This window comes from Austrofundulus limnaeus, unplaced genomic scaffold (genome assembly GCF_001266775.1).
Source record: "Austrofundulus limnaeus strain Quisiro unplaced genomic scaffold, Austrofundulus_limnaeus-1.0 Scaffold96, whole genome shotgun sequence".
Classification (NCBI taxonomy): Eukaryota; Metazoa; Chordata; class Actinopteri; order Cyprinodontiformes; family Rivulidae; genus Austrofundulus; species Austrofundulus limnaeus.
Window position 1 is genome coordinate 1,379,633 of NW_013952498.1, and position 16,467 is coordinate 1,396,099.

Consider the following 16,467-nt stretch of genomic DNA (forward strand, 5'->3'; position numbering starts at 1 on the left):
GAATATAAGTGTGGTGAAGCCAAATAAATGATAGATCGGCCTGCCATACAATGAGCTTCTGACCCGCTGCTGCTGCTGTGCTATCATCTTTCATCATCATCTTCATCAGAGCAGAAGCCGACATTAGGAAGCTGGATTTATGACTGAACGAACGTCCACATATGTTTTTCATCTCTGTGGGTAACAATACATGAAAAAACATTTTTTTTCCTCCAAAAACACGGGTGTGAAAAAAGCTACGGTTGTTAAACCTTCTCTCTGCTCGACGTGCAGCAGGAAGGAGGGAGGAAGTGATCCTGCGACACGACGCCAAGATGTAACTTTTCTACAGCGGGAGGGGGACATTTTGACGATTTATTCTCTCTTTACGTGTTTTAAAATGCCAAATTTCTTCATTTATTTTCAGAATATTTTGAATAAATGGCCCTATAAAAAAAAAACTTGTTTACCTGCCCAGTCGATGATGAGTCAATGGGTTTTACCTGTCCCGGGCAGTCGGGCAATAGGTTTTGTCGAACCCTGCGTTTATTTCTGGGAAAGTGAGTGGTAATAATTAGAGGAAGATACACATCATGATGTATTAACTGGTCAGCTGGATAGTTTATTAGTTGATCAATGTTGATTTTATATATAACCTGACCCTAATTGATTTATTTATTGGGTTATAGCAGCTTCTAGCATGTGACATTTTCAATTTGCTTCCCATTCAACAAATGTAAATTAAAACTTTTTGTAAATCTTTTTATTGTATTTTATACTTAGAATCTTATCTTGAATTAATGTGACAATGGTWTCTGTTCAGGAGGCTCAGTGACACGCCGGGTTCAGGCGGCAGCACCAAGAAAGATGGCCTGCCCCCATCTTTGACCCGCGGCGCCGGACAGAGAGCCTCCTCTCAGCCCACTCCAGAAGTGGACCCCCAGACCATCCTCAAAGCTCTGTTCAAGTCCACTGTGCAGTCCACCTCCACCACCGAGACCCCCAGCTCACAGACCACGGCTTTCCGCATCAAAATATAGCTAAACCGAATACAGTTGTTTTGTTTTAACGGCATTAAAAGTGTTCATCTAAAAAACAAACAAACGGGGCTTTTCCTGTTGCATGGCAGGCAGCCCTTACTCTCTCATGACAGTTTATTTTTTACACATTTCATCAACTTGGAATAGGAACAAGTAGGGATAAGTAACAGCTTTGTTTTCGGTTTCATGTTATCCAATGTTTATCTCTGTAAAGGACCAGCTGAAGTGTTGTGAGTTTTAAATCAGTGTAGTGGAGGGTAGGAAGGTTCAGTTTTTCTTTTTGTTTTGACATTGCAGTTATCTGTACTTCTCAAAAAAATGGGGAAAAAGTGACAGAATGATTGAAAACAACCCTGTCATTAAGACATTTAAAGCCTTACAGCCACAATGTTCAGTGATGTTATCAAAACCTCTYTTCTACATAGGTTTGATGAGGGAGGTTTTATTTTCGCAGTTAATTCTCCATTTGTAATTTAACCTAAGTGTTTCGTTTGCAGATGTATTGATGTGTTTTACAAGTGCAGAAAGAAACTACGAGACCATGTCGTTTTGGTTTCCCAGTCCTTGTAGAATCCAGTCATGTTACTGGGTTTAACTGCTTGTTTAGTTTTTGGGGCAGAAAATGTATTCATTACACTCGGTTTATGTTAAAACGACTGTAAACTGCTTTAAGTTACGTACTTGGTTTGTTAAACTGAGTCAGATCTGTCTYTCAGTTGTCACTATTAAAATATTTAGCTTTTCAGAAGTGAGAGGCTTGTTTTTGCTGCACAATAGCATCCATTTTCAGTACAAACAATTTCACAAAATAAGGACTTTTTAAATTGGTTACATTTGTTTTGAGTGCCAACTAAGGTTTTATTTTTTATTTTTTTTGAATGAATGAATGAATGATTTATTAGGGTCAGTGTGCAGTTAAAACATAATTGGATGCATTGCACCAGATTTAGCCCAAGGCTAATTTTCATCTGTAGTCCCATAGTTTAAAAAAAAAACATCCAACAGTAAAATAGAAATAGGAGAGGAAAAAAACAAAAATAATATAAAATAAAACATTTTGTAATTAAAAAATATATTTTTCCTCACTTGAGTATATTTAACATGGCTGCAAATAAATGACTGCTATGAATGCATTCTTACAGTAGCGTACATGAAATCAATTTTTATTAAAAACCTAAAAAAATTGAAWTAACTTTGCTTCTGTCAACAAACTGTCACCTTAAATTGTAAAGCACCAATTTTACAAGTCATGTTTGTCATTCATAATAAAAAACAATGGTAATTAGTAAAAGTTAAGGAAACCAGGAGGTTGTGTTGAATATATGTTTGAGAACAAAAGAAAAAAACATCTAAAAAAAATGTACTGAACAAAATAATTCAGTAGAAATGTGAAATACAAGCAGTCTAAAATATACTTTTGTTTTATCTATTTGCATATTTCTATATATTTGTGCTAATTGATTACTCCAATTTTCAAAATWTGATTTTTTTTATTTCATTTACATAATTTAACAGCTCTAACAGAATCACTTGGTTATTTGACATTAGTTCTCTGGAGGCTTTTTGAACATAAGTTGTCCTCGAAAACTCTGTAGATAAGTTATATAAAATTATAAAACTATCATTTTAAGCAACGTCCATAGAGAAGAAACTGACTTTTTGTTTATTTTTGTCAATGAGGTATATTTACAGGTAGGTACATTTTATATATAATTGATTTTTGTGTTTTATTATGTTAAACTGAGAAACGTAACCAAAGCGCTTCCGGTTCCGGTTCAASGAAAAGGTCAAACCAAGATGGCGCCGCCCGAAAAAAAACATGCTCGTAACCAGGCTTGTGTTATTCCTGGAGGATTTACTGGTATTAGTCATATAAGCTAAGACTTAAACAAATACAGTAATGTTTGGAAATTTATTGTGTAACTTAAAAAACAAAACTAATTTGTTGAACTCAAGTACTGACGTTTCGACGTTTTTTTTTCTCCTCCTCCTGTCTTCTCTTCGTAGTTCTCTCCTTACAGTTCAGCTCCGACTGTCCTGCACGGCACTCCGTGTTCGTGAAGGAGCACAAAGTCCGAAACGACAAGAGTTCGGGCAGACCAATGGACCGGACCTTATTTGTGCTCAACATCCCTCCATATTGCTCCCAGGTGAGCGGTTCGTCAAGGTTGTCCTCAGCTCTCAGGGAACAGCTGGCTGCTTATCGGTCACTCGTGTTTTTGTTGTCTTTTCAGGCGGTTGTGAAAGATTTGTTCTCCCAGTTCGGCAGCATTAGGTCTGTAGAGCTGAGAGACCACCCGGGTTCTTCTGAGGAGTCTGAACCTAATTTGTCCAGGTTCTTCAGACCAGCTGAGAAACKGGTTGGCTTTCATTTGACTTTTTTTTTTTAAATATCTTCTTTTCTGTATACAGCATCACACATTTGACTGAGTCTGTTCTGTTTGTTTCAGGGTTTCAAAGTGGGCTACATTGTGTTTGACAGCCCGTCTAGTTTAGCAGCAGCCAAGTCCCATTCTCAGGATGATCCTCTGGTGGTCTGCACAGAGCTGCGCCCGGTGAAGACAGGAGTTCAGAGTGAGTGGATTTCCTGAAAGGAATACCAGCTACCTGTTGATTTGATCTGAAGGGTTAGGCAAAGATCTCACCGCTGATTTATACTCTGCCAGATGTGAGATCTGTTCTTGYTTACGTGGTTGTGAGATTTTCTCTTTTCACATCAACATCAACATCTTACACTCAAAAACTGCATCGCAGAACTCATGGTAAGCACGGCACTGCAGCAGATGTCATGTATGAGCAAAAACAACTGTTTGTTTTCAGTAGATAATGGAGGAAGAGAACATGTTTAAAAGGAGGTGGAGAAAAATCGTCTTTATTTTTGTTCTTAACTGAAAAGAAGCAGCAGCACTAATTTTTAAAATTGGTCATGAAGAGACGGCCACTGTCTGACAGATGGTGCACCATAACGAGCAAACGTAGGGAACATATCTCCACGCGGTTTCCTCCATGCGCAGAAATTGTTTTCTTTGACTAAGTTTTGCATAAACAGTTGTAAAGGTGGCTGTATTTTCTAACAGCCTTAAGGGCTCGACACACGGGGAGCGACAAACTACAGCGATTAACGGCTGTCATCGCAGCCAGGGTGAAACCCGACACACGGGACGCAATAGCGATCGTAGCGTTGCGAATCGTGCTCTTTCAGGTCGCTTGTCTTCACAAAATTTGATTGGTTCTTGACTCTGAAGGCGGGTGTGCATTACGGACGTGTAAACTAAACAAATCTTGCGATGCTAATGATATTGAAAAACAAACACACATCAAGATACAGTTTTATGAGGAAAAACTTACCATAAACTTCACCCTGGTGCCAATAAATTCCTACAAAGCTTTTTAATAATCACTTGGTGAAAGTGTTAGCTAACGGCAGTGTGTAGCATACTCTCCTCTCATTGGTCAGTCAATGAAACCTTCGCTGATTGGTTGTACGCTAAGCGACAGCGGCAAAAGTTGAACATTTTTCAACTTTCATATGTCGCGTCGCAAGCTCGCGTGTGCACGTCTACKTGTACGAGCGCGAAATTTCACATGCACTATTTTCGCCGGTCGCTTAGCTGGGGGAGGGCAAGCGATTGTCGCCTCAYCGCACAGGCTCCATAGGAAATGAATGGAGAGCRAGCGACGTCGCCTCCCGTGTGTCGAGYCCTTTAGCCATCTGCACCTCAACAGAGCTGTTAGGGTGGAATGAGAATAACTAACACACAAYATATTGATACAAAACAATATATTGATAATCTTGTGTGCACATACCCCTGTAAAAAGAAAACAAAAGTTCTGCCAGGAGCATGTGCACAGAGAGAATACTCTGAGCTCATTCAAGAACAAACACCGGACTATGTTAATAGGAACCAAGTTTTTAATGTCTCCGAGTATAAAGTCAGGCTTACTTCAAGTCGCGCGCAGTTGAGTGACAAAAAATTGTATAACTTCTGTTTGAAATGTCGAGAACTCTGTTTTGCAGAGCTTGCAGCTCACAGCCTGTGATTGGTCAAAAATTGGTGRGTGTGTTCATGTGAAGTGGTGCAGCACCCCTGGTCTGATCTTGTAATGAGCATGTGAATGTGGAACTGACTTTCATGTTTTCTTTCCATCTCGGCGRATAAGAAGAATACTTCCTCAGATTCCTCACCCGACACAACAGTGATACATTGTTGATAAAAACAACTATCCTGCTCTTTATGTKGACTATGTTCATAAGCTGCAATACCTTACAGTAAACAAACTGGTTGGATACATAAACTAATGGAGGCAGAGAACTGGCAGCACAAGCCTCTTGTTGTGAATTAGTTGCAAAGTTTTTGATAATTTTGTGATAATCTTTACAAATAAAGAATTCACAGGGGCATCATGCCATGGCACACTTTTACATTTTATCATAATTAGTTATAAACAACCATAACTCTCACCCATAAAAATACCTGTTCAAAGCAGCACAATGACACCCTGATATCAGACACAATATCATGGTCTAGCTGTCCATTTTGGTCTTTTCAAGTGGCTCTTCATACTTTTGGCCACAAGATGGCGCCAAAGAAGACCGTGTTGAAAAACTTAAATCTTTCTAATAGTTTCACATTATATTAGAGGCAGTCTGAGAACAAGTCATATGTTACAAACATGTTTTATCTCCTCTTGGCAGAATGGATCCAACAGTACACAGAGTCTTTCATCCACACCAACAAACTCCAACAAGTAGTCGACTCGTTCATGCAAGACTACGACAAGCGTAAAGAAGAGGTGAGAGCGTTTGTTTCTTCGATGAGTCAGCCGCTCATCAGCGTTCACCTGACTTCTACCTGCTTTTCTTCTCTTAATGTCTGCAGGAAGCAGAGCGGCAGAAAGAGGAGGCAGAGAAACAACAAGAGGATGAGGAGGGCTGGGTCAAAGTCACCAAAGGGCACAAAGGTGCTAAGGCCCGCCCCCACACTGAGGCGGCCAATCAGAGGACTCTGCAGAAGGAAAAGAGAAAGAAGATGAGGAAGGAGCTTCTGAACTTCTACACCTGGCAGCACAGGAACACGCAGAAAGAACGTAAGCTACTCCCTTTATCGCTAGACATTTATCTCAAACAGGACATGAGTCTGAGAAAGTTTTCTTATTTTTCAGATATTGCTGAACTGAGAAAGAAGTTTGAAGAAGATAAACAGAGAATAGCTCTAATGAGAGCTCAAAGAAAGTTCAAACCTTACTGAATCAACTTTTTTTTTCCAATTAAACTTTTCTGCTTTTCAATTCTATTATACACTTGAGCCTTTTTTTGTAAATAAACTATTATACTGAATGAAGTGTTTAAGAATATCAGTAAAAGTCAGCATGTATGGTATAGAGAGCCGTTTCATTCAAAAATTTTAAAGTAACCTAATAAAAAAAACTGTTCTACTTTTAACAAATCTTCAAAAGTACCCAAAGCTTTAACAATTTCTATCAGATACAGTCATTATGAAATGTGAAAACAGAATTATAATATTAAAAAAATCACCTTTGGTACCTGTAGACATTTTAGCACATTTGTCCATTGCAGGAAAAACTTCCACAAAAGTTGCCTAGCATCTCTTTGTCAAGGAGGTTTTAGCTCATGTGAAACACAAGTCTAAGAGTTAAATACAGGTTTTAAACTGGCCTGCTTGTAAGGTTAGGCCTGTTGTCTCATGAAAAACATTTTACTGTAAACTTGAAATCTTGAGATTATGTACAAGTATATAAATAATGACCACTTGATACTTTATCATAACCCAGATTATTAAAAAATTAGTGAAGAATCACTTCTTTGTCTTGGARTTGTACCACAAAGTATTTTTGTATATTTTACAATCGGACAATGATTTACTTATCACCTGTCAAAAGGTGGGGCTATAATGATTTTTCATGTATGTGTGTTTACTGTTAGCAAATATTCAGGGACTAATACATCTACAACAGATTAACATTTGGAGATAATTTGATTTAAGATAGTAGCCACAGCTAATCAAATCTTTGCAAACACAAACATGGCTATAACTCAGTCAGTTGTACAAATAGTTTAACATTTGGTGTGATCTAACTTRCATTCAGAGCTGCTAACTGATCATGTAAAACCTCTAATATAAGTATCAGAAAAAGATATTCCATTAATGACTGAACAGATTTTAATGAAACTTTAGAAAATAATCATTGGACATAAATCTACAACTGATCAACTTTTGGATCCAACCTAATTAAAGATGGCCACTACATCAACTGGAAGCACAAAAATAGCTATAAGTCAGTATTACAGAACCAGAGCTACAACATGGTGCGTTATTAGTTTTAGGCTTTAATAAATGATCTAACCAAGGCTTTCATACAATAATGGTCTGTACAAACAAAGCTTTATGATGAATTGATTTTAATTAATTCGCCACTTCACTTTGAACTTGTGCATCGGACACTTGCTGCTCTTCTGTCCTTCGACACCTCCTGATGCCCGATGGTAAAAGGAGCAGCAGGACGAACATCAGGACAGCCCCGACTCCAGAGAAAACATACAACATCACCTGAAACACTGGGGAGACGGCAGATATCAGCTGAAGTRTTGCAAGAAGTCAAACACCATGGCTTGTTTAGCAGTGTTTACTTGTTTTCTGTTCCTCGGATGAACGATCAGCCAGTTCAGTCTTATTTTGGACCAGTCTAAGTGGTCCTAAGGAGACCAGTTGGAGGTGGTGGGAYGCAGAAGGAAGRACCTCTCTTCTCTGTCTCTCGTCTTCTGTTGCTGTTGAGACAAATTARAGACACTAGAATTTCATAGTTCAAGGTGCTGTGAAATTAGTTTTAATGATTCATTTGARTTCACCCCCAGAGTTCAATGATACTCAAACATCTCAGATGATTTTTTTTWATGTAAGAATGGACTGCACAGGTTTAAAATTGTGGATTTTCCATCTACATACACCCCCACTAATATTTGGTAAATTGCACCTCAGCCACAGGCTTTTTGTTTCCACCAACAAGCTTCCTACATATTTCTGGCTGGAAGGAGGGGTCCACTTGTTTCTCATCACTGATGCACAAATAGTCCATTTTCCTGAAGTCAGGACTTTAGCAGGCCAATCCAGAAGCTTAATGTTAGCCTGTTTATACATTTAGAAACCAAATCTAATGTGCGTTTGAGGTTCTTGTCCTGTTCAAACACCCAAACGTGTCTCAAGTTTCAACCTGTTGATTTGAGGTGATATTGAAGAGTTTGGAGGTTGTCCTCCTGCTTCATTATTCCACCCACTTTATGTGAAGCACCAGCATTAAAATATGATGATACCACTATAATAGTTTGTATACAAGTCTTCGATTTGAAATCCTCAAGTGATTCCTTCATCTAGCCATTGTTGCCAAGCAGCTCAACCTTCGTCTTGTCTGAAGGGAGAAAATTGTTCAAACCAACGATTGTCAAAAACTACCAGCTGCAGTCAATCCCAATCACTAACAAGATGTTAAAAGGACCATGTCAAGTTAAAAACTCTTCAGCACCATGTAAAGTTTTGACCCTGCAGAGTTTCTTAAAAAGATACTGATGTTACCTGTCGTAATTAATCCGCCATGGAAAACAAAATTCAAATTAGTGCTGCGCGGTGTATGCAGTAGAAACGGTATGAAGTTGGCCTACGGTAGAAACTCACCCTCTACCGTCCTATCGTCATTACGTCATCGCTGTGTCAGCATGGCTGCGAGTGCAGAGACAACTGAGCAGGAGTTTGAAATATAATTAAGAAATTCTAGCATTTTAAAACGCATAGAGAAAATAAATCCTCAAAATTTCCTCCTCCCGGTGCAGAAAACTTACGTCGTGTCACAGGATCATAATCTCTCCCCTCCCGCACGTAACTACCATAGTTTTTCACACCCAATTGTCAGAGAAAAAAATGTTTATGTATTGTTACCCACGGATTATTTAAAAAAAAAAAAAAAAGATGTGGACGTTCGTTCAGTCATAAATCCATCTTGCTAATGTAAAGTCAGCTTCTGCTCTGATGATGATGTGCGCGCAGCAGAGCAGCTGCTGCTAGGTTCAGTAGCCTCATTGTATGGCAGGCAGATATTAAAGCAAAAATGCTCAGTTCAGTTAAGATTACAGTTGTCTGCAGAAAAAAAACTGCTCTAAAAATTACATTATCTTTACTTTTTATGTTAATTTTCTACCGCGATATATACAGTTACCGTGAAAGGGCTCAATTTATACAGTGATATGAATTTGAGGTCATACCGCCCAGCCCTAATTCAAATCATTAAAAAATAAATATGCGACATTAATGCCAAAACCTCAAATATACTCACATATAATGGTGCAGCTCTGTGCACAGTCAATATCATTCATGCAGATTTCCACCCAGCAGTAAAAATACATCTAAGAGAGAAATGACACATAACCACGACTGTACAACCAACCATGTCTGCAACCCTGATTTTGTAGTTAGTGATTTGATAATCTTACTTCTTCCATGCTCGGATCACCTGTTTCTGGGTCCAAAAAGGCAAATGTCTTCACATCGAACCTCCTGAACTGAGAGTGGGTGGTGGTGTTCCCCTGGCTGCTCATTGGAACAGAGCTTTTCATGTTATCTTGAGGATTGGGACATCTGCCCAGGAATAAACAACAAGATTGTGTCTCGCATCCTAGCATCTCTGTGTCAGCTCGTTACAAAAGTAGCTTTTACCCATCGTGGAGAAGCGTCCACACTGAGTGCTTAGACATGGGGTAGGCAAAGCAGTCTCGTACACGCAGGGAAAGGCTGGGATCTGGGGAGGGCTCTGCAATAGAAACTTCCACGTTCACAGTTTCACGCAGAGGTAGGATCAGGGGCAGCTTGTCCTCGGGAATAAAAGACGAAAATGAGTCATCTAAAGAAAGAAAGCAAAAAAGATGATATATACGAAACAGAACTCAAGTAAGCAGAAAAAGAAATTCATTATACCTGTGGCTATTCTCATCTGCACCTTCATTGTTCCCTGAGCAACCACAGATGGAGGATTGGTGACTGTGTACAGTGACCTCAAGGATTTTGCGAGCTTAAGATCAGATTCCTCGTATTCACACTGAACCTGGAGACTAAAAACACACAATGAATACATGTAGTGTTCCAACATGCACGCACCAACAAGACCCAAACTAACCTACAAACTCCAGCTCTGTTACCTTTGTCAATGAGGAAGAGCAGTAAATGTTAGCACTTATGCTAACCTTGCTTTTTCTCTGCCAGTTTTTATCCACAACTGGTAAAAATAATATTCAAGAGACAGAGTAGCTATGGGGGTAGGTACTTATTATTCTTCAAACATATGATCGTCGGTGTTACACAAAAGACAACTCAGTACACATATGCTCACAAACTCATTATTGGAGGTTAAAACATGTAAGGCATTTACAAAATCTGCCTTTAGTCTTCTATCGATGTTTTTAAACCATGCATTTGGACATGCATCACCTCTGGCATCCTTACTTCTCCTGCCTTGATTCAATGCCTGTCCAAGAGTGAACCATTTACTGTTAGCCAAAGGTGAAAAAAGTACTTGAAAAAAATAACTGAAGTAAAAATATCTTTAAAGAAAATTACTTTGGTTAAAACGAATTTCACTGATAAGAAAAGTAATAAAAAATGTAATAAAAGCTCACAATAAATCAGGAATGAAACTTGCACACCAAGAAAAATAAAGTCAACTGGTTCCATTAAACTGAGTTGAGAAGAAGTATTGCGTAATTCATTATTCATTTCACATTTTAAAACACAAAAGGGTGACCTTGTAATATCTTATTAGTGGATTTAAATGTGCAAACATGCCTGAATGGTGAATGTCTGTTTTTAGTCTCCGTGCTCTGCTCTTCCACTTCTACCTCATAGGTCACCAGGTCTCCATCAGTCTAAAAATCAAGCGAATAATTCAGCTTTTCATACTTTAAAAATCAGGCTTTGACACAGAGGGTGCCACGTGCTGCTTTACCTTCATCTTTGCCCCACAGTCCATGACTCCTATTTTGAAGACAGCTGTGTCTGAGGTTGAGGCTGCAGGGAAACAGTCAGGCTGATCTTTGATGAGAAGGCTGCGAGGATCGATGGGTGGGTGTGTGTCTGTCGCCTTCACAGTGAACACAAAATGTCCATCCAGAGAGCAGGCTGAAGCAAGTCACAACACAAGAGAACAAAAGGTTTGTTGTAGAGACAATATCTACGCACCCATGCAACATTAGGTTCGTCTTACCATTGAGTCTATAATAGCAGGTTGAAGCATGAGGGTCGTAGCAGCAGCCCAGCTTGTTGCAGGTGTCACTGGAAATGCTATGGTGGCCACACTCTATCCGCAGAGATTTGTCAGCATCACAGTCTCCAGGGAATGCTGCGGGTTCGCATCCGAACACAGAAACATTTGTTTAGACCCCTTTTGACAACACAAAAGCTCAAAATAAAACAATTTAAAGAAAGGTGCAACTCACGTGTTGGCTTACTCTTCTGATTGCTTCTTTTAATCAGAGGACAGCTGATGTTTACTCTGAACCACCGGTCCTCTCCGGTGGTCAGTTGAACCAGCAAAGGGATGACCACTCTGCTGCCCTGATGGAAAATGTGGACAGGGAAAAGTCACAAGCTCAGATTTTGCATTTGATGAAGTCTGTTTTACACACCAATAAAAGCCATACAGGCTGTATGCAACCAGTTTGGTTTAGTGCATTTGAAAAACATTCATTGCCCAAAATAGACCCGACAGATCTCACGACTTTTTAATGCTCAGGGTATATAATGGTGTCAGCATCTGGATAACTGACTGGGCTATATTCACTTTTGCGTTTGCTAACATTGATTAGCTGTGACAGACATCTAGAATCAGGCTGATTTCCATTTTAAATAGGTCAATGTACAGGTACTGGTCATAAAATTAGGATATCATGAAAACTTTTATTTTAGTAGTTCCAATCAAAAAGGTGAAACATTTATTTATTTAATGTTTATTTCTTTTAATTTTGATGATTATAACTGACAACTCATAAAAACCCCAAGTTCAGTATCTCAGAAAATTTGAATGATGTGAAAAGGTTCAATATTAAATCACCCCTGGTGCCAAACTCTCAATCAGCTAATGAACTCAAAACACCTGCAAAGACCTTTAAATGGCCTCCAAGTCTAGTTCTCTAGGACAGTGGTTCCCAACCTTTTTAGACTTGTGTACCCTGTGAGCCATTTTGTCATAACACTAGTACCCCTTCAATCAAAAGTAATGATGATTCTCCAAAAACTATAATGTTCTACAACTGATTATGAAATGAAAATTTATTTGACCCCCTAAAAACGTTTAATTCTCAGGACCTTGGACAATGTGAAGGGCTGAAGGAACTGTCCAAGGTCCTGAAAGTGCCGGAATGGTTCAGGATTTTAGACCAGTGGTTCTCAACCTTTTTAGACTTGTGTACCCTCTGAGGGTTTTGTTATACCACTAGTACCCCTTCAGTCATATGTAATGATGATTCTCCAAAACTATAATGTACAACAGCTGTTTCATAATCATTTATTTTGACAATTATTTATTTAAACACCTAATTCTAATGCATTTTATTTTTTCAACTCAAATGAAAGATAAAAATGTTGCCTTGAAATTGAATTAAATAAATAAACCAGCTAAGGCAGGTGCAGAAAACAGCAACATCCAAAATACGTCAGAAACTCAACCAAATTAGCAAAGTCCATGAGATTCCACGTTTTACACTGGATTCCATTTTGTGCTAATTCCGTGATTCAGACTGCAATTTCTGCATGCTGGAAATAACAGGGCCCTACATATCTTAGTCCTATTTTTATTTTTTACACACCTGGGAAATTTTTCCACATACCCCCTGTAATATGCTCATGTACCCCAAGGGATACACGTACCCGTGGTTGGGAAATCATTGCTGTAGGTTACACAATCATGGGGAAGACTGCTGACTTAACGGTTGTCCAAAAGATGACCATTGACACCTTGCACAATAAAGGCAAGACACAAAAGGTCATCGCTAAAGAGGCTGGCTGTTCACAGAGCTCTGTGTACAAGCATATTAATAAGAGAGGCGAAGGGAAGGAAAAGATGTGGTAGAAACAAGTGAACAAACAATAGAGATAACTAAACCCTGCAGGATTGTGAAACAAAGCCCATTCAAAAATGTGGGGGAGATTCACAAAGAGTGGACTGCAGCTGGAGTGAGTGCTTCAAGAACCACCACACACAGACGTATGAAGACATGGGTTTCAGTTGTCTCATTCTTTGTGTCAAGCCACTCTTGAACAAGAGACAGTATCAGAAGTGTCTCACCTGGGCTAAAGACTGGGGTCAGATTTATAAAGGATTAAGTGGAAATCACACTAAAAGTTATTGTATGGCCAAAAGGCGAAAATGGTGTACGCCAAAAAATAAAAAAAAAATCATATTTATAAAACCATGCGTACGCATGTTTCTGCACACCTTTCATTTATAGATAAGCTGTACCTCAGAGTTTGCGCACAAGTTCCCTCCTCAGATTCTAACCTCCACACGCCCACACTCAACCAAACAGTCAATGCAAAGTACCTCATGAATGTTAAGATGTATTTAAAATCAGTCAGCTGATCAATGTCAAAAAAAAAAGTGATTGGTTCAGACACGCTCCATCATGCGTCTGGAGGATGACAGGTGCTGACTGACAGCTGCTCACATGAACAGATCGTCTGTAATTGATGCAGATTTTCCCTCATTTTGCAGGTTTACAGACGTTTAGAGCAATCTAATGATTTTTATCTAAAACTCAGCTTCAAATTAATTTTCTCAGAGCCTGCAGGATGATAAAAACAATAAAATTAAATAAGTCAGATAAAGTTAGAAATAAGTTCACCACTCTTCTCCCCCGTCCTCCCCCTCCTGCCTGCTGTTATCTGCAGCTGATCGTCTCCTCACCCCCTCACATCTCCACAGCCCTGCGAGTGTGAGAAATACGGACTTTAAAAAGTGAACTTTTTATAACATCCACACTGGTGAGGGGCGCACCCAGCAAGTACCCAAAAGCGTGACTTTTGCTGTCGTTCTGTTGAAATGTCTGTAGTCGGGAGGGGTCTGTGGGTCAGGGTCGACTGAGGAGGAAGGAGATGGATGGAGATGTGTGAACTTTTATTTAAGATTTAAGTTTTTTATTTCAAAAGGTCCTTATGGTTCATAGCAGAAGCATAAACATTACTGTTGAGAAAGCTGATGATAAAGTTGAATAAAGATCATAAAAAGTCTGATYATGAAGTGAAATTAAATATCTGACAGTGATCATTACACAGTCTGGCACYAATTCCTCACTTCACCACCTGTGTCACAGCTTCCTGTCTCCAAAATGAGCGTACGCAYGGGTCAAAGCTGGCTGAGGCACYTCACATTTTCACGTCAAGTTTGGATTTTATAAATAACCTTGGTGTGAAAAGTGGTGTACGCACGTTTCTGGGCTCATTTTGTGCGTACGCAAGTTTTATAAACCCGACCCCTGGACTRCTACTGAGTGGTCCAAACTTATGTTCTCTGATGAAAGTATATTTTGCATTTCCTTTGGAAACCAAGGTCCCAGATTCTGGAGRAAGAGAGGAGAGGCACAGAATCCACRTTGCTTTAGGTCCAGTATAAAGTTTCCACAGTCAGTGATGGTTTGGGGCCATGTCAGCTGCTGGTGTTGGTCCACTGTGTTTTCTGAGGTCCAGGGTCAACGCAGCCGTCTACCAGGAAGTTTTAGAGCACTTCATGCTTCCTGCTGCTGACCAACTTTATGGAGATGCAGATTTCATTTTCCAACAGGACTTGGCACCTGCACAYAGTGCCAAAGCTACCAGTACCTGGACCATGGTATCCCTGTTCTTAATTGACCAGCAAACTTGCCTGAATAGAAAATCAATGGGGTTTTGTGAAGAGGAGGAAGTGATATGCCAGACCCAACAAGTCAGAAGACCTGAAGGCCACTATCAGAGCAACTTGGGTTCTAACACGTAAGCAGTGCCACAGACTGATCGACTCCATGCCACAATGCATTGCTACAGTAATCCAGGCAAAAGGAGCCCCAACTAAGTATTGAGGGCTGTACATGCTCATACTTTTCAATTGGCAAACGTTTCTAAAAATCCTTTGTTTGTATTGATTTTAAGTAATATTCTGATTTTCTGAGACACTGAATTTGGAATTTTCATTAGTTGTCATTTATAAATCAGCAAAATTAAAAGAAATAACATTTGAAATATATCAGTCCATGTGTAAAGAATGAATATAATATACAAGTTTTACTCTTTGAATAGAATTACTGAAATAAAAWCAACTTTTTTCATGATATTCTAATTTTATGACCAGCACCTGTACATCCAGTGATTACGTTCTCAAACTTTTGTTAAAATTCATCCTTTGGTTCATTAGATAATTTGCTAACAGCAGACAAACAAGCACATACAGACTGCCCAGCCTTTAATTTGTGACAAGATAAAATAGGCTACAGGGAATAAAATTCATGATTAGCTTCTTCATGTAAATAAATAATAATGACCTGAAGCCTCGTACCTCTACACGGGTGTAGCAGCCGTCATATTTGCCGAAGAACAAGACRTTTTGGTTTTTCTCTCTGCTCACTCTCATGCCACATGCCTTCTTAGACTTAAGCACAGGGATTTTATGTCCTGACGTGTCTAAATGACAAAAACAATTATATAAAAAAAAAGACAAAACCAAAATTACAATATACACTATTTGCATATTTACAGATCACAAAAAATAAGGAAATTTGTGTTTGGAAGTATATTTTTTTGTTGTAACAATGCTTCTTGGCAATAAATCGTACACAGTTGGAAAGTCTGTTAAAATGGTGCCACATTTATAATTCACATTTGTGGGATGAGCAGAGCTGTGGGTTGTAGGTTGTGCACATGAAAAATTAGCAAAAATCTCTCTGTCAAACTGTTTATTTTGTTGTTTTATTGACATGTTTTGAGCTTCTGACCCTAGGTGCTGCCAATCAGGTGCGCGCTATAAGATTTATTGCCATGAAGCATTGTTACAATAAAGAAATTATCYACAAAACACTAATTTCCGTACTTTTTTGTGCCATTTGCTTTTAACAGGATCACTTGTAACTCATATTTTTATTTTAGGCCAGACTGAGCTCCTCCAAGGGCTGGATTTGGACCTCAGTTAACCTGTTCTAAAACGGTTGAGTTTATTTCAAAGTTGACATCATTTGTACGTTTTTACTGTTTACCTTTACATCACATGTAGAAACAGCATGTCATTAGTTTGATTTTGTATTCTTAACGATTTCTTTTAAAATGTGCCTTTTTTAGAGTGGAATCATTCCACAACATAAGCACAGAAACAGGTTGGAAATATTGTGGGTGGTAGATTGATAGATTTTGTTGTTATTATTATTATATAC

The 16,467-nt window shown here is 38.9% G+C and overlaps 3 protein-coding genes across 3 annotated transcripts in view; 2 read left to right on the plus strand and 1 right to left on the minus strand.

Annotated features, from left to right (window-relative positions):
- The window catches only part of poldip3 (polymerase (DNA-directed), delta interacting protein 3), an 11,353-nt gene extending 9,586 nt beyond the window's left edge, over positions 1-1,767 (plus strand). Inside the window, exon 10 of the mRNA XM_014012935.1 lies at positions 803-1,767. Within this exon, the coding sequence (XP_013868389.1) occupies positions 803-1,019 (217 nt within the window). The 3' untranslated portion in view covers positions 1,020-1,767. The remainder of the gene's footprint in view (positions 1-802) is intronic.
- An 847-nt stretch (positions 1,768-2,614) lies between these two features.
- On the plus strand, positions 2,615-6,318 carry rrp7a (ribosomal RNA processing 7 homolog A). The gene is made up of 7 exons (XM_014012936.1): positions 2,615-2,880; positions 3,027-3,169; positions 3,254-3,379; positions 3,470-3,593; positions 5,716-5,813; positions 5,900-6,107; positions 6,183-6,318. The coding sequence occupies exons 1-7, from the start codon at positions 2,817-2,819 to the stop codon at positions 6,266-6,268; spliced, it is 849 nt and encodes a 282-aa protein (XP_013868390.1). The 5' UTR covers positions 2,615-2,816; the 3' UTR covers positions 6,269-6,318.
- A 1,030-nt stretch (positions 6,319-7,348) lies between these two features.
- LOC106520713 (zona pellucida sperm-binding protein 4) lies at positions 7,349-15,724 on the minus strand (the record flags this gene model as incomplete). The annotated part of the gene is given in 11 exon segments (XM_014012938.1): positions 7,349-7,596; positions 7,669-7,806; positions 9,363-9,432; positions 9,520-9,664; positions 9,743-9,926; positions 10,001-10,134; positions 10,865-10,944; positions 11,025-11,197; positions 11,283-11,417; positions 11,515-11,632; positions 15,600-15,724. Coding segments are annotated over 11 exon segments (1,454 nt in total), but the record flags the coding sequence as incomplete, so codon positions are not given.
- Between the last annotated feature and the right edge of the window lie 743 nt (positions 15,725-16,467).